The sequence below is a fragment of the Thalassophryne amazonica genome, chromosome 12, assembly GCF_902500255.1.
Source record: "Thalassophryne amazonica chromosome 12, fThaAma1.1, whole genome shotgun sequence".
In the NCBI taxonomy this organism is placed as follows: Eukaryota; Metazoa; Chordata; class Actinopteri; order Batrachoidiformes; family Batrachoididae; genus Thalassophryne; species Thalassophryne amazonica.
This window is the reverse complement of record NC_047114.1, coordinates 25314510-25336811: the sequence shown is the minus strand read 5'-3', so window position 1 is coordinate 25336811 and position 22302 is coordinate 25314510. Positions and strand designations below refer to the sequence as shown.

Sequence of the window (22302 nt, the reverse complement as noted above, 5' to 3'; positions counted from 1 at the left end):
CCTGTGTGGAGAAACTAGTCTCCTGCAGTGATTTTGGTCCATTCTTCCACACAAACAATCTTCAAATCTTGAAGGTTCCGTGGACCTCTTCTATGAACTCTGATCTTTAGTTCTTTCCATAGATTTTCTGTTGGATTTAAGTCACCTGAGTGGCTGGACCATTCTAGCAGCTCTATTTTCATTCTCTGAAACCAGCTGAGAGTTTCCTTGGCTGTAAGTAAGTAAGTAAGTAAGCTTTATTTATATAGCACTTTTCACAGACCAAGGTCACAAAGTGCTTCACACGATATAAATAGACAATAAAAACAACACATACAAATATAGAACAATAAAATAAATTGACACTAAAATGCCAGTTTAAAAAAATGTGTCTTTAGTTGCTGTCTAAAAACATCCACAGAATCTAGTGAGCGAAGAGAACAGGGAAGCTCATTCCAGAGGCGAGGTGCCACAGCTTTAAAAGATCTGTCCCCTCGAGTTTTAAAACAAGTTCGGGGAACCATCAGCAGGTTCTGATTGGAAGACCTCAAACTGCTGCTGGAAACATAAGGCTGGATCAGGTCCTTAATGTATTCCGGTGCCTGCCCATGTAGAGCTCTAAAGGTCAGCACAAGGATTTTGTAATTTATCCTGTAAAAAACAGGGAGCCAATGTAAAGACTTGAGAACAGGAGTAATATGCATTCTCCTGTGGGTGCGGGTAAGAAGTCGTGCAGCAGAATTTTGCACTACCTGCAGGCGGGCCAGCTCTTTCTTACTGAGGCATGTAAAGAGACTGTTACAATAATCAAGTCGTGAAGAAACAAATGCATGCACAATCATCTCTAGCTCATTAAAAGCCACCATTTTGCGTAATTTGGAAATGTTTCGAATTTGGAAAAAAACAGTTCTTAACGAGCTGGTGTGATGTTCCAAAGACATCCCTCCATCCAAAATGACACCCAGGTTACACAGGCTGCCTTTAACAGAGCTGCTCAGATTACCAAGGTGATTCTTAATGACAGACATAGCACTATCTGGAGCTACAATCAATGTCTCAGTCTTATTAGAATTCAACTGCAGGCTGTTTTCAGTAAGAACAAATTTTCTGTGCTTCAGTTGTCTTAAAAGAACAGTACAGCTGCAAGTCATCAGCATACAAATGGTAGGACACATCGCAGAACTGCTGGATCAGCTTACCAAGAGGAAGGATATACAGCAGGAACAAAATCGGACCCAGGACTGAGCCCTGCGGGACACCCCACAAAAGATCAGCAGATTCAGACATCACATTGTTCACAGAAACACTAAAAGTTCTACCAACCAAGTAAGAGCTAAACCACTCTAATACAGGACCTGACATGCCAACCGTATCCCGCAATCTATTAATCAAAATGCCATGGTCAACGGTATCAAATGCAGATGACAGATCCAATAAAACCAGCACAGAACATTTACCACTATCAGCGGCCATCATAATGTCACTAGCCACCTTCAACAGGGCAGTTTCAGTGGAATGAAACTCATGGTACCCGGACTGAAATGTGTCATAGATGTTGTTAGTCTGCAAAAATGATTTTCCAAGACTTTAGCCAAAAAGGGGGTCTTTGATATTGGCCTGTGTGTTTGGGATCATTATTTTGCTAAAATGTTCACCCTCGTTTCATCTTCGTCATCCTGGGAGAATTTTATCAAGAATGTCTCTGTACATTTTTCCATTCATGCTTCCTTCATTGATGTGGAGTTTGTCATTGCTGGTTGCTAAAAACAGCCCCACACCATGATGTTCCTGGGTCCAAACTTCATTGATGGTGTGGTGTTTTTGGGGTGATGTGCAGTGACATTTACGGTGTGTATTATGACATCCAAAGAGTTCAATTCTGGTCTCATCTGACCAGACTATGTTCTCCCAGTATTTCACAGACTTGTCTAAACATTGTGGGGCAAAGTTTAAATGAGCTTCAACATGCTTTTTCTGCAGCAGTGGGGTTCTTGTGTGGTGAGCGTACATACAAGGTCTGTCAATAAAGTAACAGTCCTTTTTATTTTTTTCAAAAACTATATGGATTTCATTCATATTTTTTTTGCTTGAACCCTCGTGCGCATGCGTGAGTTTTTCCACGCCTGTCAGTGATGTCATTCGCCTGTGAGCACACCTTGGGAAGGAGTGGTCCCGCCCCCTCGTCGGATTTTCATTGTCTAGAAATGGCGGAATGAAAAGGACTTTTTTCCATCAGAATTTTTTCAGAAGCTGTTAGAGACTGGCACCTGGAAACCATTTGAAAAATGTATCTGGCTTTTGGTGAAAATTTTACAGGCTTCACAGAGAATAAGGTCTGTTAGTACAGCTTTAAGGACCCCTTCAAGGACGCTCGGCGCGCCGCACTCCGAGCTGCGATGACGCGGCACAAGCCATCGGACCATTTCTAAACGGATGGCTCTGTGGATACGAGACCGTCGTGTGCTCTTTCTCTGGTTATCACAAGAGCTGGACATCAGCCATTTTCCGGCAGATTTCACCTTTAACAAGAGATTTTGTCATGGAAAGCCGCGTGGAGGCTTTGCGCGTAAAGACTGATTGGCTTTGGAAGCAAGACAAAGGAACACCTCCGTTTCGGCGTGTCAGAGGGCAAGTTTGGACATGTCCAGCTCTCCACAATTTCACTGATACTTACTGGACTGGTAAGCATTGAAAGCCGAGATAGACATGTCCATCAGTCCATCAGTTGGGGCTGAACCAGCTGATATTAATTTGCACTGACAAGGGGCAGGATTGCTTTCTTTTCTTTTCAGTTTGTGTCTTGACTTTCCAAGCCTTTGTCAACCTCCATTTCTTCAGGTGTTCAGTAATTTTTACCTGTGTCATTTCACATTATTACCCATAATTTGTGGACATCTATGGTTTGATTAGTATGTGTGGATTATTTGGGTTAATACCGACATCTGGTGAAAATTTCATGTCAGTAGCACCTTTTAGAGATATATTTACTGAGAAAAATGGTGATGTGCTCAATACTTACTTTACCCGCTGTATATCAACACCATCCTGGGCTTCACTGGCAGTGAAGTATCATAAGATGTCAAGGATCCAAAAGTACTTGGGGAGTCTGATAGACTCACCAACAGTTTGTGAGACCTCCCTCATAGGAGTCAGACACAACTGCCTTTTGAGAGTGACCACTGAGGAGCGACCATCCATTTTAAATCATATATTGTAATATTCCAAATGTATTTCTTTTAAAACTAATTTACTCTTTATTGTGACTTTTCTCTGAAAACCCTGTGTCAACAAATGGTTTCAAAATAGAGTTTAATTTTATGCAGTGGAGAAGCTTAGAAGGATGAAAATCTGCCACCCATTGGACACTGGAACTACACAGCGACTCACTCGTTTACAGAGTTGTGTATCCATCATGAAGTTGTGGACGTGCTTCTCAGCCTTGGTCAGCTCCAACTTCCTGGCAACCACTGCAACCACCAGCGCAGTGCAACCAGCTCCCTATTACACAAACACACACAAAGTAACATTCAACAACAAAACATGAAAAAGGTCAGTGCACACATACACACATTTAACCAGGCAGCTGTATTTGAACTGAATTATTACAAACAATAAATCATAAAGATTGTTGTTGTTGCCATTTTTGAGGGGTGAATGACTTAAAATATTTACTGCATTGAAAAAGAAGCTGATGCATCGCTCACATGTGGATATTTTCTAGTTATTTTTAGCTATGCCACCAGAGGCGTATACTGTTCTGACCATCTCACTGTCTATGTTTATATTATGTCAGCATAATGCCTTAAGAACACCTCATCTGATTTTGATTAAACTTGACAGCTACACTGGGCCAGCGGATGGAAGAATGACTTGATTTTGCTTTGGATCTTCAGTGATCAAGGTCAGACGTAATGCGAATATATCAGAAAAATTGTTAATTTTGTGGAAATAAGTTTGGATATTTTATTATTAATGAACTTGAATGTAAGAAAAAAAAAAGTAGATCCCTGATACTTTAAAATGTGGATGTAGTGTTACTGTGCCCTCTAAGCACAGCACCATTGTGTAGTGTTGTACACTACACAATGATGTGATACAAATCTGCATTACACCAGGACTACAGAGAAACACATGTATTGTATTGCAGTGTGTATGGAGTAACTGCATTAGGATGGTGTGTGCTCATGGGACAGTATCACAACAACTGGAACGTATCCTACAATATGACAAGCGCCATATTCCCCATGTTACATCATAATGCCTATTGCATTGTGTTATGCACATGTTATTACAGGCAGAGAGGCATATACATATACGCAGGATGACACACACTAAACATCTGCATGGTATTGACATACAGACATAATGACACACTCACTCATCACCAAAGTCCACAGACTTACATAGTGAACTGAAGTCCACCAGACTTCAAAGAATTTGAAGGTGCCCAGGACAGATCCACAGAGTAAAATACTATATGGTACTCAAAATCCTATTATATGCACACAATGCATAATTTATTTCAGGTGTCCCACATTTAAAAAAAATAAATAAACACATTTATGTGCATAGAAAATCTTTGATGTGCACAGTAAATGTGTTTCCATGGTTGCTATTATCTACACAATCACACAATGACATCTGTCACTAAGTGTGTTATGTGCTGTTGCGACTTTGTGCGGTACGTACAGTGCACAGTGCACACAGAACATATTTATCATGTATGCATGGACTAATCAAATGTGGGAACTAATTGCTCAAATTGTGGGAGAAAATTGTATTATCTTGTAAATGCAGAAGCATTCTGAGCACTCACCATAGTAAAATGTCACCTTGTTTTCTATATATATGAGTATTTTTTTTTTCATGAGGATGACTTGTCAATACATAACCAGGATTAATTGATAACATATTTACCCCTTTTCCTGACTTTGTTCTGAAATATTGATTATGTAAATAACAAGGTGGAGTTGGACACGCCCCTACAGCACATGCGCTGTGCGCTTTCGACTATACAGCATTTCAATAAACTAGCAAGAGTTTGTCTGTGAGAAAGGAAGAGGAGAACCTACCATAATCCCTGTAAGCAGACACACACCTTTCCCACAGTATGTGTGCGGTACCATGTCCCCGTAGCCGATGGAGAGGAAGGTGATCGAGATGAGCCACATGGCTCCCAGGAAGTTGCTCGTCACTTCCTGTTTGTCATGATACCTGAAGTGGTGGAGATAAGCAGAAGCAGGAGACAGCCCATCAGTAAATGTGGATGCTGCTTGCAGAACGCGAGCATGCTGAAGAATGTGAGAGGTGCCGTGTAAACCAAAAGACAGGAGGTGGGTGGAGGAGGAGGTGGTGAAGACTGAGGAGGAGGAAGAAAATCATGGTGCACAGTGTTTGGCCACGCCTGGTTGGCACAAAGTCTAAAAATGCATTCCACTTCATTGTGTAGGCAAAAATCTTTTTTTTCCCAGCATAAATAATGTCTGTTTTTAATTAAATCATTTATATCTAAGATACATGGCTGAATGAATCAGGAAATGAAACTGGCATGTTGGTAGAAAAGAGCAGTTTCAGTTTCTTTAAAAAAAAAATGAACTAAACAATGAAATGCTTTCAGAATGAGAGTGTGAGATCACTGAAAGTGTGTCACATTCAGCGTCTGTCAATATCAAAATCAGGCATGTGGGAAACGATAAGGAGCACATAGCGGCGGGCCGGGGGCCAAATCACGAGCTCCTGCTTTACATGAGCATAGATTTGACAGTTTTAGAAAATATGATTCCAGTGACAAAGCGAAAGGACGTGTGGCAGGAAGACGCTGAACAAACTGCAGGTCAGACTGGATTTGAATATGACAACTTAACAAATGTAATGTCAGTACATACAAACATGCACACGCTGCGCCGCCTTCCTTATTGTCACGGTCTGCTGGAAACATTGTGCCGTAGAGTTTAATCTACCTCCCCCCCCCAAAAAAAGAGGTATGACAATGCACATCATCACTTCAAATGTGTTCTTTTCCAAAGTAGCTGACAGCCATGCTTGAATTGTCAGTCTGCTGGCCTACAATGCACATAACCCCCCACCCCCCCTCCCATCCCCACCACTGAGTGTTGATGACATTCCCATACCTTCTGCACCGAGACAAAGTCCAACACACAGGCAAATCTGCCCACCCACCCACATCCAGCTCGCCTGCTTATTCCCAGCAGGCTGTCTAGGAGGAGATCAGATAGGATTTAAATTTAAAATCAAAATGAAACACTGATTAAATACTTTCAGAGAATATCTCACTACCTTCATAATGCCTGCATAGAATACGGGTCAGACCCATTAAAATTTGGCTCATAATTACCACAGCCTTTCAAATTGACCCCTATCAACCAGAATTTAGTATTTATGAAGTAATGCTTTTGACTTTAAGCACATATAAATGCTAAATAGAAGATGAAATATCACTCTGATCACATACTATCATAGTTGATGTTCAGTTTTAAACACACACTTAAAAAAAAAAAATAAATCCAAAAACTAAAGCCTACCTGACAACTCACCACACGTGTTGGACACGTATGGGTTGCAGGGAGTGGCAGCCTGCAGGTGTGCTGCAGGTATCCAGGGGAAAGTTTGTGAAAGAGTGCAGGATTTGTATTTGTTACATACAGGCTGCACGTCTGTCGTGCATGAGATGTGGAGAATATTGCACCACCAGCCCGTGCCAATTGCATGTGTGACGTATGTGTTCCATGCGTGTCCAGTGAGTGAGGAGTGCATATGGCTTGCAAATAGCCAGTGTCGCAAGCCAGGAGTACTTGTGACGCACGTGATAATCACTCCTGACCAGCGTGTCAGCAAAGCCAATATCACTTCGTGCCTCTCCTCAGTTTCTTTCACCTGTCCAACACCGTCAGACATTGTGCATTCTGTTTGTTTTTTTTTGGGGGGGGGGGGGGGTGTAAAGAGTGGAGCTTTCCATCATTGAGTATTTTCAGTAAAACTTTGAGAATGTTATCATGTTGAGACAAACAATTCTGGCACTTAAAAATGCAATGTTCCATTTATTTGTGGAAACCATTCAAGTGTTCTGCTCCAGTGATTCATCTTGAAAAGAAAATAACCACTAAATATTTTTCAGGTATTTAGGATTAGTAAAAGACACATTGTTCTGTGCAGTAGTGAGGGAACATAGTGCACTAAGACAGAATGTCACTCTCCATCCCCATGGGTGGTGTGCCGGAGTGCAGCCCTACAATCAAGTGTGGACCTGCAGCAGACAGTCTTGCTCTTCTGTTTCCAAACGTTAGACACCGGCGCAGCCCGAGGCCCCTACAGAGGCCACGTCTGATCACATCTCCTCTCGTAAAAAACAAAAAATAAAAACAAACCAAAAAAGTACATTAGATTATTGGGGCGGTGGTGGTTTGCTCGTGATTACCCTGCTACAATGCTACACGCTACATGATCTCCCCAGTATATATACTCAGTCTTGCCACTTGTGTGGCATGTGATTCGCGTGTGCTGCGTGCACGCCACCGATAGGGGTAGAGAGTGAGATGTAATTCTGTCTTGCAGGATGCACAAGTAGCAGGTGTGGAGTACTTGTGTAGTACTTCTGATGTCCAGCACCTGTGCAATGACCATGCTTCTTCCTGTCATTGTACGACCCACACTAGTCGTGCTCCTGACTTGGGTCAGGTGTGCGATGGCAGTACGTGCTGTTAGCATGGTTGAGCTTTCACAAGACGTGCAGAATTTTCATGTGCAGCACTGAAGGTCTCCATGGGCAGTCTGCAGCCTTCTACAGCACTGAACAAATACATGTGATGTGCATAAGGGAGTTTTTCCTCAGGGCCCCTTCACACATAGTACCAAATAAGTACAACTCAGGGCGAATCACGGCGGAACAGCTCATATAAGTGAACCACAAAAACATTGAGCTGACGGGCAGCCATGATCGATGCCGCTGCAATGGTTTTGTGGATGCGGAAACACAGTGCGAGCAGCTGCATGATGTGTAACCACATGCCAACCACGGGATTCGAACCTGCACTTTCCAAAAGCTCTAACTGCCAGCCAAAAACCTTACCATTGAGCTACCATCACTGTTCTGTAAAAGGTGTAGGAAAATGCCTGATATCAAGAAGGACATATTTAAGAAAAAATGAAAACCCCACACCACATAAAAACACCGCATTTTACTGAATCCCTCTTATCAAGCGGGCAATACAAATATGATCCATCTGTTCCTTTGAAGATGACCCATGGTAACAGACGTACAGTCATGAAATGACATGAATGAGAAGCAGGACGCTCTTATCATGTTCACATCTACTTGTAATGTGTCCAGCCGGCCTCTGGCGCGTCTTGCGGACGGCACTCTGCAGGACATACACTGCGTCATGTGGAACAAAGCTCACATGTTATGATCTGACGATCCATTTCACCTGGGATAGCCTGTCAATGTACGCGCCACGCATGTGCTCACTGCTCACTATGTATGTCCAGTTGAGGACAGCAAGCAGACACACGTGCCGTCACAGTGGGCAGTTGTTAGTTCATGTCTGTCCAAACACATGTTCCCCAGCTGGGACATCCAGAAACACAGATCTCCTGCGGGCAGACATACCCCTTCTGTCAGTTCAGCACACACACCAATGTGTCACTGTGTCTGTTTGCAAAGCCACACTTGTGGGAGCACTTAGACAAATTTCACATCCAGCTCAACAGTGATCGTCTGCTGACTGTTGTTGTGTTAATAGTGCGAACAGCCACACATTTTCTAAGTGCCACATGAGCGGAGTTAGATGTTCGTGTGTGTCACTGCATTTAGCATTTGAGGAAATAATTATTTCTAGACTGAAAATGTTTGAAATTAAAGAATAATTCATCAGAACATTTTCTGTTTTCTGATATGCAATACGTGGCTACACTTAATAAGTTGAATCATTTAAAACAGTTATCACTTAACTAGACAATGCCATTGTAACCAAGTGGTTAAGTGCGCTGATTTCCAGGATGGAAGGTTCTTGGTTCAAGGCCACCCCAGGGCATCCTCCATGTAATGTAGAGTTACATCTGGAAGGGAATCTGGTGTAAAACTTGTGCCAAATCATCATGCATATGCACCCCAGGTCTGCTGTGGTCAAACAAGGGAGAAGCTGAAGGGACTTGCTTACATCACTTAACTAAACAATTCTGTATGTTTGGACACAATCCATGATATTTAGCATGATTAGAATGGATTTTTGATTTTTTTATTTTTAGAAAAAGTTAAAATTTTGGTCAATAGGGGATTTGTTTGAAAGGCTGTAAAGACTGACTGTGATCATGCTAAAATGAACTCTGGAGATATAGAAAAACAGAAAAATATAGTCAGCGATTGCTGCCTGAAGTCGTAGTTATCATGGCCCACACATGAGTAAAGATGGATTGTAATTTCATGGAGTTTACTCTGATAGGACCAGTCCTGATTTGGAACTGATTACGTAGCAGTGACGCAGTGTGCAGACTAAAAATCACCGGTACAGTCACCTGTAACTAAAAGCGCACCAGGGCAGATTGAAGGACAGACGATGAATTTCTGCTAATTTTCTCTCCACAAAAATAACAAAACAACAGAGTTGGCATTAAAATATCTGCTTCTCTCCTCCAAGACAGTCTATTCCAGTTCTTAGAACTCCCATTCTCTTGTTTAAGCTCATGCTCAAATTCAGGGGAACAATAAGTATGAGCTCTCTCTTGCTTCTTTTTTTTAAACCCCCCTCAGAGTGTTTGTTCTGTGAGATTCAAGCTTCTGGAATGACATGCACAGAAAGTCCCATGCAGGAAGAAAAAACATGTCAGTGTCCTGCATGCTTCAAAACCAGTATATTGAGAGCGATGCGTAAACTCTGGGGTACGGATGAAAACCATTCCTGCTAAAATACGGCGTGATTACCGGGTGGGTGAGATGGAGGAGGAGTGGGGAGAGGCGTCTTTTCGGACAGCCATCCAATTGTACAGAGTGAGGGTGAGATTGGACGTAAGAAAGGAAGATGCTGATTGAATGTGACACCTGCGTCTCTTTTACCTGCATCCCAACACGTCAGCAGCCTCCCTGTGAGAGCTGCCAGAGGCCCGACCTGATCAGCAGCATAAATATTAGAATTACAACTGACTAGTGTGTTAATTTTAGTCATTTTACTGCCAAGCCGTGCAGAAAGTGAGTCATGTCTGCAAGACAGGCAGAAACGTGCTGTACCTTGTATCACTGTGCATAATATAGTTTGTTCTAAAGTATTTGGACAGTGACACAATTCCCTTTACCCCCCGTGTACCACCACAACGGAGCTGAAATGAAACAATCAAAATGTTAATGCAGTGCAGACTTATTTTAATTAAAATTTAAAATTTGCTAGCTATGTATATATATATATATATATATATATATATATATATATATATATATATATATATATATATATATATATACCTTACAACCATTTTTATGCACAGTTTGTTCATGTTCAGAGCCCATAGGTAATTGGACAAACTTATTATTATGACTATAAATAATCACTTTTACAGCCCGTTTTCTTGAGACTAGCCAAGGGATGAATACATAAACATTTCCACGTCAGTGAAAAATCTTAGACTTCATTTATAGCAATCTTTAAGAAATACAAACAGTATGGTACGGTATAGTCAATCTGTGTGGAGGAGACAGTTCTCAAAAACTGAGTGTATGTGGAAGAAGGAGACTAGTGAGGGAAGCCACCAAGACACCCAGACAACCCTGAAGGAGCTGTAGCCTTGTGCGGCTGTGTTTGGAGAAACTGTCCATGGTGCTGTAAACCTCTTTGATTCCTATATGGATAATGCAGTATTTTTTGTTGAACCCTTTGATTTGAAGCAGTCTCAAGTAGAAACACATTTGGTATCTTAATTGTTTTCATTTCAACTCCATTGTGGCGGCGTACAAATGCAAAATTACAACCATGATGGCACTGTCCAAATACATATGGACCAGACTGTATTTCCCTTGTTATCAAAGATTAATGTGCAAAACAACAACAACAAAAACACTATGAAGTACTTTTTTTGCAACTCATAGAGTACAAAAGGTGTGTGTGATACGTGATATGCTGGCAGTGGCAGCCACATCATATGGTCTGACCATAGACTGCTTGACTATTATTCCTCAAGCAAACACTTTGTTCTCTGGATCTCACGTGTATGTGATGTAGCTTGGCTTATTGTCTTTTTTTATTGTTTGTGTAACAAACAACAAAAAACAGCTTTTTGATTCTTGATTGTAAAATGCTGTATTGCATTGAATATGGGTTAGTGTTGGGAATCAGTCCTCCCAAGTTTATTCCAGCAAGTTATCAAGTTGACTCAAGGAATTAATGCACCTGACAGTCTGGAAATAGCATAAAGTGTCAAGGGTTGTCCCATGTGCCTTCTGGCAAACTGGAGCTGAAAACACCTTCTTTTTAAGAAAACCCTTCTCCGTGAAGATGTTTGACCAGTGAAGCAATAGACAAAAAGCCACAGAAGCCTATTACTCCATCAGAGCTACCATGGATGTCTTGGTGGCTTCCCTCACTTGCCTCCATTGTGTACACTAAGTGTTTGAGAACTGCTTACCCTGCACAGATTTGCCATACAGTATCATGCTGTTTGTATTTCTTAATCACAATGAAAACTGAGTCCAACAACATGTTCAGTGACTTGGAAATATTTGTGTATCCATCCACTGGAGTGTATAACAAAAACTGGCTGTAAAAGTGATTAATTGTATTTGCTATAACCATTATATTGAGTGCGTTCAATTAATACTGGTGTCTGAAAATGGCTAAATGGTTAATGTCATATTTTATTACACCCCTGAATGTCTACATTTACAAGCCCATCTTAAATATTTCATTTCAGTTCCAGGGTGGTGGTGCACAGAGGAAAAAAAAAAAATCACAACAATTGCATCACTGTTCCAATACTTATAGACATTATTTAATTGAATTCAGTGGACATCCATCAGAAATATGCTGTAAAAGTGTAATAAAAAAGGAAGGAATGATATTTATTTGGCACTTGAGGAGATTTAGTATCTGCTTTTCCAAAGGAGGATGCGACTGCATAGTTTCCACACTAATATTTCAATTATGGTGGATTCAGAAAAATAGCATAAGAGATATAGAAAGACTGAAAAGGGAACAACAGTAGCATTTTAAGGCTCTCAATATACTGTGTCGAGTTTTGGAATAGCATGGAGAAGAGCTGGCACCACTTTCGACCTATTCTAGGACCAGAGGTAGAATGTCCGGAGCAGACAGTTTTATCCCACCCTTAAAACTCTCCCTGACAGACACTCTGCAGCCAAAGCAACCTCAGATCGCTTACTCAGATCTTTCACTGATGACATTATTTGCGAAATACTGTGTAAAAGAGCACTGTAATTTACATCCAAATGAGCTCTGCAGCCTTGCTGGTGCGGTGGGCGAGGGTCAGAAGCATGATTCACAAAATAAGCCATAGGTTAACATCACTGCACCTCCATCAGTTAATGAAGCAGCCCTCATAAACATCAGCTTCTGACGGAAGCAGACTTCATTCTCATCAGTCACTAAAAAAGATCGTCTCCAATGAATCAGCTCCTCTGAAGCACGAGCATAAAACCATCACCAAGGATTCTCAGCGCTTTAATACCTTATAACAGGGCTTCCCAAAGTCAGGAGCACCACAGCCCCCTTAAAAATCTGACTCGCCTGTGCGGCCCACTCAGTAATTACACCAGTAATACAATGTGATACAGGGTATTCTCATGTACACCTAACTTTTGTGTTGCATTTTTCCCAAATTCACAAAGTAAAATGTGACCTGTTCTGGGCTTTGGGTGAATTACAAACAACAAACAAGCTCTGAACTTTCAAAATGTTAAATATTTCAAAAAAATATATTTAAAAATGTAAAATATATATATATATATATTTTACATTTTTAAAATCTTTTGTGTCTTTGTGTGTGTTTTTGTAAAGAGGCTGAATGTGACTCAAACGTTGTTTCATAAAATAAGTTATACCAGTACATTTCATGATGATAAATATATAAATAAACAAATCAAATTAAAATAGGTTAATTTGACCCGAAGGCAGCACAAGGGTTAAGTATTTTGTGTGTGTGTGTGTATATATATATATATATATATATATATATATATTTTTTTTTTTTTTTTTTTTTTTTTTTTTTTAGCAAATAGTCAGTGTATCTGGTTGATCTCTCGTAGCCCCCCTGCAAACCCCTCGCGGCCCCCCAGGGGGCCCCGGACACCACTTTGGAGACACTGCCTTATAATAATAATAATAATAATAATAATAAATAATACTACAGTAAAGTAGTAGTCATTGAAGAACACACACACACACACACACACACACACACACACACACACACACACACACACACACACACACACACACACACACACACACACACATACCACAAAAGAACTTTCTACCCAAACTTTAATCGAAAGGACTGTTGATTTTGTGAAAATTAGCATCAAACCTTGATACCACTGTACCCTCCAACAGGTCCATCCACTGATTTCTATTAATTTTAAATCCGCTTATCTTTTCAAATCTTTGGATAAAATTTAGGACCCAATTCAAAGTTCAAGGTCAAGGTTGCATTTTTTTCTTTCTTTGTTTCTCCATGAAACGTCATTGAAATAAACAAGACTTCATGAAGCATTTGCATCTACTTCTGAGCCCACTAGATGGCAGTCTCTCTTAAAAAAAGTTTTAACATCTGCTTTTGAGCCTTTGTTGTCTTAAGCCTGATTTATGCTTCTACAACTCCGTAACTCCGTGACCACGCAATGATGTCAACATGGGTGTGACCCTTTCAAAGTTCTCCGTAGCACTGGTGGGTGTCGTAATGCAATTTACTGTCAGAATAGTGGTGACGCGACGTGGAGAATAAGGCAGGGACTTTCTGCACTGCCACTGTTCCTAGTCTTTTTTCCTTTTTCTGGACCAGTTCATCCCTCAGCAATCTCCACTTCTTTATACAATCATCAACCTCCAAACTAAAGTTACATGCAATTTCACTTCATGAACTGCAGTTCATTTGAGTGTCTTTGTAGTTTTTTGACCCCGTGTTGTAAAGTTGGTCATATTTTTGGACTTTTCTGTCAAACACTCTTCAATTTGATCCAAGATCAAAATGTAATCGGCATGCACTATGCAAAAGTTTAAAATTTGACAGGAGAGGAAGGAGTGAAACTGGAAAAGTGACCAATTACAGCTCTTGTGGTCTCCATCGTTTCAACGTGTAGTTTCAATTGTTGGGAGGTGCGCGTGAGTCTACGGAGAGGGGCTCGGAGAGGGTCGGCAGTGACGCAGAGCCCTCTGCTTTGCTGCGGAGACAAGGAAGCATAAATCAAGCTTTGCTCTACAACATACTATTGTAATACACAGTGGTGGGCACAGTTCTGCTAATCCGCTAACTGCTAATTATCAAAGCTAATGTTTTCATTATCGGATTAGTTTTTCAGATAATTTTGAAAAGCATCATCGGACCAATTATCTTCCAATAAATTTTGGTCCGATAATTTTTAGATCATTAATTTGTTTTTGCAGGTTTAGTGAATCAAGCATGAACAGTCAAAAATGTTTGTGAAGTCCGATCAAGATTTTAGTGCTTACCTGTTAAAGGTTTTGAAACAGAAAAACCACTCTATCCTCTATAAATATGGAAGAGCAGGTTTCCAGAGAAACTGCTCTGTTTTCTATAGTCAGAGGAGATACAGTCACAAGACAATTGTTCTTGATATACTGACTCATTGGCAATATCACCCAAGTCATCCAGAGGCATACAGTTTTAACTTATGGTTGAAATTTTAACCAAACTAATTTTGGACATGTTATTTAAATTAACGTCACTTCTGAAGTTTTATAAACCAAAAATATCAGCTATATGTTTTAGTTTTAAAGTACTGCACTATTTTTTTCAAGGTTTTAGTGTTGACATACTGGTGCATTATGGGTAATCGCAGTGCAGTCACAACAGGAGAAATGCATTTGAGATGCTCTGATCAGGCTCCACACAGGCAACAGCATTAAACTCATTGTATATTGTGCCTATAACTCTCATGAATATATTCTCTGGGTTTATAGACATTGTTACGTGTTATTGTGTTTGATTTAAATGCCAGAATGTTTTAAATGCTCAGGTTACTTCTCCAATATTTTCCTGTTTGCTCTACAGTCTCTACTGCCATCTACTGGCCAGTAGTGTTCATAGCAGTATTTGCCCTAAGTATTGAGATATCACAAAAATAATAAATCTTTGCGCACCTGAGAGTTGCTGCACCTAAAGAAATAAAAATATACATTTTGGTTGTATAATATTCATTTACAATTGTTGTTGTGGATTCTGTTGTTTAAACCGCAGAACGCTCTGGTGCAAAACAAAAAAACAAAAAAACCTGTACGCAAAGGAATATGGGTAAGGGTCTGGGCACCAGTAGATGCCAGTGTTCTATGCATTTTGACCCCGGTTACATCAGATGGTTGTCAAATCACAACTTGACTTAGTTAGATTTAGCAAATGGCTTTTTTCCCATATAAATAAAATGGCATATTTTACAAAAGCACATTTAAATACCAACACTCACATCACGTCACATTAACATGTTGGTTTTTACATAGAATGAATGAGTCAACCAATCAGTGTTAGTGGAGGCACATTTACCCATAATCCCTTTGGCATCTGTGTGTTTGTTACAAAACTTCAGAATTGGTGCATTTTTTAAAATTAAAAGATATGTGTTATATTTTTTTTGTACAGATGACAGAATTGACATTAATGGAGTTATTCTATGTGTATTCATTTTATTTACACTTCAAAACCATAAATCAGCACTGCTTTATTTTCCAAGACATATGCCTCACAGTGACACTGCTATTACATAGAAAGTTGCCTTTCTTGCTCATCTCAATTGGTTTATTGCGGCAACCTCTGTAGTAAACAAGAGCCTCGAGCAGTGTGCTTAAAGACAGAAGTGCTGACTCATTGTTTGGGTCTGTGGTTGCCTTTGATGCAGCCAGAAGCAATCGTGGTGTTAAAACTCAAAATCAGATTGTTAGTAGTTGTAAGTGTACTGGAGACAATACTAATAGTTATCGGTTAGCTGTAGCTTCCAATAACTTTTTGGGTGGTTTATCAGTTTAGCTTTATAAAAGATAACTTTTCAGTTAGCTAATTATCTGTTTTCAAAGCTAACTTTTTGGTTAGCTGTGCCCACTACTGGTAATACATGTTACAGGCAAGGGTGAAATAAAATTCAGAAATAAAATAAAATGCAGTTGTGTATCGCCACAGGGAAGAAATTGTTGAACTTGCAGAGAAAGTCATTTACTTCGGAAGTGACAATCATGTCTCTGGGTTCATGAACTTTGAAGTCAAGAGACACCTGGGAAGGGTCCTCTATCCTACCCCTGGATACAGGTGTTTGGTGGTGCTGATGCCCATGCAGGAGAACAAAGGTCAAAATCTTCTGGATCCGGTGCTTCATGTCTTACTGTATGGTTGTGAGACTTGGATGCCAACCAGTGACCAAAGGTAACAACTAGAGGTCTTTGGCACTGGGTCACTTTGTAGGATTCTTGGGTACTGCTAGTATGACTTGAAGTCAAACAAACAGTTACTTAGTGAGACGTAGATGAGTATCACTCGCATTGTGAGGGAACATCAGCTATGACATTTTGTCCATGTAGAGTGTTTCTTTGGGCATGATCCAGCATGTAGGTGCCTCAGTGTTGAGGGCTCCATCGGCTGGAAAAGTCCATGGGGATGCACATATTGCCTGGCTGCAGTAGACAGATGGATAATTTTGAGAATTTTGAGTGGTTGGTATACAGGACACAGGGTGGTTCTGTAGTGTGTTGGATACAGTGACACATGGCACTTACATGCTTCCAGACCTGACCTGACCTGAGTACACTGAACTAGAATATATCCCTGGTGTTCGGGCCAATACCTTACATGGTAGCACCTGGACTCACTAGCAAACGGTTATTAGTTACTTTTGATTAAAGCACTTGCCAAACAAATAAAGGTAAATCTGGGCAGCATGGTGGAGCACGATTGCCTCACAACAAGGAGGTCCCTGGTTTGCTTCCAGACCAGTCCTTACTGTGTGGAGTTTGAATGTTCTTGTTTGCCTGGGTTCCTTTCTGGTGCTCCAGCTTCCTCCCACTTCCAAACAACAGGTTAGGTGAACTGGTGAATCTAAATTGTTCATAGGTGTGAGTAAGATTTCAAATTTATTTGGTTGTATACATGCGTAGGCCCTGTGATAGACTGGTGGCCAGTCCAGGGTATATCCCACCTCTCACCCAATGACTGCTGGGATAGGCTGCACCCCACGCACCACCCACCCACCCATGATCTTTAAAAAGAATATGCAGGTACAGAAAATGAATAAATGAATGTAAATATAATAATTATGAACATGGTTTGGAAAATGCTGCCAGTGCAGTAAGGTTTTGGGATAATCAAATATATGGGCTAAAGCTAAAAATGTGCTATCCTGGAGGTATTCTTGGATAAAATAGGTCATTAAAGCTCAGGGCCTTTCTTCTTAAACAAGTAAACTGCCACACAGTTATGAGTCTTTTGTGGTGTAATGGATTACAGTTGACCCATCATTCGTACGGACTGCCCCCTGCTCCCCTGCTCCCCCCGTGGTTCAACACACATGTGAACTGCAGATTAACTACAGAGCTTACATAGTTGTGATTTCGTGTCAAGGTGGCTTGTTTTCAAAGTGATGACTCTGTTAAATTTTGATGAAATGCTGATGCTCCATACTACAACAACCTTATAAAAAAAGCCTCACAGAGAGACAGTAGCTCCTGCTGCACCTGCACACTCACAAAGCCAGTTATTGCCTCCTGCTCTGCTCGAGACAACAGGCTCAGCACAGTTCTTGATCCAACTACAGAAAGAAATCTCCACCAACTTTAAAGGAGTTGAGGCCAAAGTGTCCATCGTCTCTTTCCTGTGCCGCTATGAGCCCACTGAACTGGAGATACAGCTTGATGCACGGTGAAAGGTGGTTGAAAGTCCACAGCTCGGGAAAGTCACAAGTATTCCCAGCTCAGCAGGATCACTGACCTGAGTGAATTCTGATCAGTGAGTAGTAAGATAAATGTATTTGTATTGAAAACGTTATAAATAACATTAGCATTGTTGCCCTCTCACCAGACAATGTTGACATCCTCATGTTTAGTTTAAAAAAGTTCATTTATAAACTCAGATCAGTTTTGCTCACTTTTTAAAATTTATTTAGGGTATTTTTGAATTCACCGATACAACAGTTTAATACAGCAGTTATTTATTTTAAATAATATGTAAAACACTGGATGTTGTGATTTAATTCAAGATCACATGCAAAAGGGATTTTTCATTGCTCTTTAAGTTATTTTTTATTTTTCCTGATCCGATCTTTGACTTCAAAACGCATCCGATCTGAACCATGGCTTTTGTGATGAGCAAAACAGTTATGTTTTTTTTCCCCACACAAAATGCATTTGACCCACCCACTGCCAAAAACAAAACAACAAGAAAACAAAGAAATGAAAATGTTTCTAAAGCCCAGTGGGATCCCGTTATGTTTGATCACTTTGTATTTGTGAGCTGAGAAGAGATGTTTGCTTGGCTGCAAGTATTCTGATCGTCTTTCAGACAAATCTCTTTGTGGTTAAACACATAAAGACATGAAGATGAGTTCAGAAAATACACATCCACCAGCCTGAGATGAAATACTGTTTTTACTAAAATAAAAGTTATTTTCAGAGTACGCGTTGTGTTTGAACCTTCCTTGAAGAAACTGACACCCTTTGTTGTGTTTCATTTCCTGCTCAGGCACTACAGCAATGCAAATGATTTGTTCTTTGTATTCAAGCTGAAAAGATGCTGCTTAACATTCTGTCATTGTCGCGCGTGTCCAACAACAGCACTTCCCCTCATCTTCCTTCACTTTGGTTTCACATCAAGAAAAACAATTTAAAATGATTTTTCAGCGGGTCTTGTGGATATAAATGAATTTGAGCCCTGACTGAGATAACTTGGGGACAAATATGTCAGGATGCTCCTCTGGGAGTCTTTTAGTTGCAATAAACATGAGCAGATTAAACTCAAAGTGATGATGACCTAATTAAAAAACTGCAAACCTAAGAGTGTTTTTGCAGCGCAGCCAAAATGCAAAGCAAGCAGCAGCAGCAGTCCAAATGAAACCGTTATAATAATAAAAGAATGAAACAATCACAGATTTGATTGTGATTAGTTAATAAGTTAGTATTCGTGCAGTTACCAAGGGGTTAATGTTTTCTTCCACATCCCTTTGTGGGTGGGTTCATTAGCAGGATTACTCAAAATTTAATGAACAAAATTTCTTGAAACTGGTGAAAAAGTTTGGTCTGACCTGAAAGATGCCTTTAGGTATGGGGGCTGGAAGTGTACAAATAATGTACATAAGACTATAAAAGGGGTGGCCACGTTCGGTCCTCGAGAGCCACCTTCCTGACACTCTTAGTTGTCTCCCTGGTCCAACACACCTGAATCCAATGAAAGACTCGTTACCAGACTTTTAATGAGTCTTTCATTGGATTCAGGTGTGTTGGCGCAGGGAGACAACTAAGAGTGTCAGGAATGTGGCTCTCGAGGACCGAACTTGGCCACCCCTGGACTATAATATGGAAAATTATATAAAAATAAGTAGGAGAACAAACATACAAGGCTTTCTCACAATTCAGCGGCCCCATCCTTCTTAATCCTTCTTAAGTCACATGGCACTAAAGGCCCCTTCACACATAGTGAAAAGTTTGGTCAAATACAGTGAAACAGTTTGAATTAGCGCACCACAAAACATTGCGCTGACGGGCAGGCATGCGCGATCCCGGTGTGAGGGTTCGTGCACGCGATGGTGTCTTTTGAGCAGGAATACAGTGCGAGGTGCACCACATCGCACCGCTGATGTGGATTAAATAAAAAATAAAAACCAGCTGGTACCTGTGGAACAACATTGTGCCACTTATGTGGAGTAAATAAAAAATAAAAAACAGCTAGTACCTGTGGAACCACATTGTGCCAAATATGTGGAGTAAATAAAAAATAAAAAACAGCTAGTACCTGTGGAACCACATTGCACCGCTGATATGGAGTAATGAAAAAACAAACAAACAAACAAAAAAAACATACTACCCACAGGATTCATACCTGCACTTTACTGATTGCCAGCCTGAAACGTTACCACTGAGCTACCATCACTGGCCTGTAAACAGTGCGGGGAAAATGCCTGAAGTCAACAAAGAGATGGATGTATTAAAAAATAAATAAAACCATACACCATAAAAAAACCACAGCATTTTATATTGAATCCCTCTTATCAAGCGGGCAATACAAATATGATCCATCTGTTCCTCTGTAGATGACCCATGGTCACAGACATACAGTCATGAAATGACATGAATGAGAAGCAGTTCGCTCTGATCATGTCTACATCTGCTGGCACATTTCCAGCTGGCCCACGTGTCTTGTGGACGGCACGCCAGAACTGACACTGCATCGTATGGAACAGAGTTCACCTGGGTGATGTGAAAGTCATATCACCCTCTGCATGTTCTGATCTGACAGTCCGTTTCAACCTGCGGGAAGCCTATTAATGGGCTGCAACAAGGGAGCGTGCGCATGCTGCAGCCCACAGCATATATCGCCACAGCTGCTTTTGATACAGTTGACCATAAAATTTTATTACAGAGATTAGAGCATGCCATAGGTATTAAAGGCACTGCGCTGCGGTGGTTTGAATCATATTTGTCTAATAGATTACAATTTGTTCATGGAAATGGGGAATCTTCTTCACAGACTAAAGTTAATTATGGAGTTCCACAAGGTTCTGTGCTAGGACCAATTTTATTCACTTTATACATGCTTCCCTTAGGCAGTATTATTAGACGGTATTGCTTAAATTTTCATTGTTACGCAGATGATACCCAGCTTTATCTATCCATGAAGCCAGAGGACACACACCAATTAGCTAAACTGCAGGATTGTCTTACAGACATAAAGACATGGATGACCTCTAATTTCCTGCTTTTAAACTCAGATAAAACTGAAGTTATTGTACTTGGCCCCACAAATCTTAGAAACATGGTGTCTAACCAGATCCTTACTCTGGATGGCATTACCCTGACCTCTAGTAATACTGTGAGAAATCTTGGAGTCATTTTTGATCAGGATATGTCATTCAAAGCGCATCTTAAACAAATATGTAGGACTGCTTTTTTGCATTTACGCAATATCTCTAAAATCAGAAAGGTCTTGTCTCAGAGTGATGCTGAAAAACTAATTCATGCATTTATTTCCTCCAGGCTGGACTATTGTAATTCATTATTATCAGGTTGTCCTAAAAGTTCCCTAAAAAGCCTTCAGTTAATTCAAAATGCTGCAGCTAGAGTACTGACGGGGACTAGAAGGAGAGAGCATATCTCACCCATATTGGCCTCTCTTCATTGGTTTCCTGTTAATTCTAGAATAGAATTTAAAATTCTTCTTCTTACTTATAAGGTTTTGAATAATCAGGTCCCATCTTATCTTAGGGACCTCGTAGTACCATATCACCCCAATAAAGCGCTTCGCTCTCAGACTGCAGGCTTACTTGTAGTTCCTAGGGTTTGTAAGAGTAGAATGGGAGGCAGAGCCTTCAGCTTTCAGGCTCCTCTCCTGTGGAACCAGCTCCCAATTCAGATCAGGGAGACAGACACCCTCTCTACTTTTAAGATTAGGCTTAAAACTTTCCTTTTTGCTAAAGCTTATAGTTAGGGCTGGATCAGGTGACCCTGAACCATCCCTTAGTTATGCTGCTATAGACGTAGACTGCTGGGGGGTTCCCATGATGCACTGTTTCTTTCTCTTTTTGCTCTGTATGCACCATTCTGCATTTAATCATTAGTGATCGATCTCTGCTCCCCTCCACAGCATGTCTTTTTCCTGGTTCTCTCCCTCAGCCCCAACCAGTCCCAGCAGAAGACTGCCCCTCCCTGAGCCTGGTTCTGCTGGAGGTTTCTTCCTGTTAAAAGGGAGTTTTTCCTTCCCACTGTAGCCAAGTGCTTGCTCACAGGGGGTCGTTTTGACCGTTGGGGTTTTACATAATTATTGTATGGCCTTGCCTTGCAATATAAAGCGCCTTGGGGCAACTGTTTGTTGTGATTTGGCGCTATATAAAAAAAATTGATTGATTGATTGATTGATATATGTTTTTATTTATGTCCACGT

The 22302-nt window shown here is 40.6% G+C and overlaps 1 protein-coding gene across 2 annotated transcripts in view; it reads right to left on the bottom strand.

The window, feature by feature from the left end:
* LOC117521603 (small conductance calcium-activated potassium channel protein 2-like) overlaps nt 1-22302 on the bottom strand; it is a 266087-nt gene that overhangs the window by 37876 nt on the left and 205909 nt on the right. For both annotated transcript variants that reach the window (XM_034182931.1, XM_034182932.1), the window contains exons 5-6: nt 5052-5193; nt 3367-3477 (exon numbers count right to left, since the gene is read on the bottom strand). In XM_034182931.1, coding sequence (XP_034038822.1) covers nt 3367-3477; nt 5052-5193 — 253 coding nt within the window. The remainder of the gene's footprint in view (nt 1-3366; nt 3478-5051; nt 5194-22302) is intronic.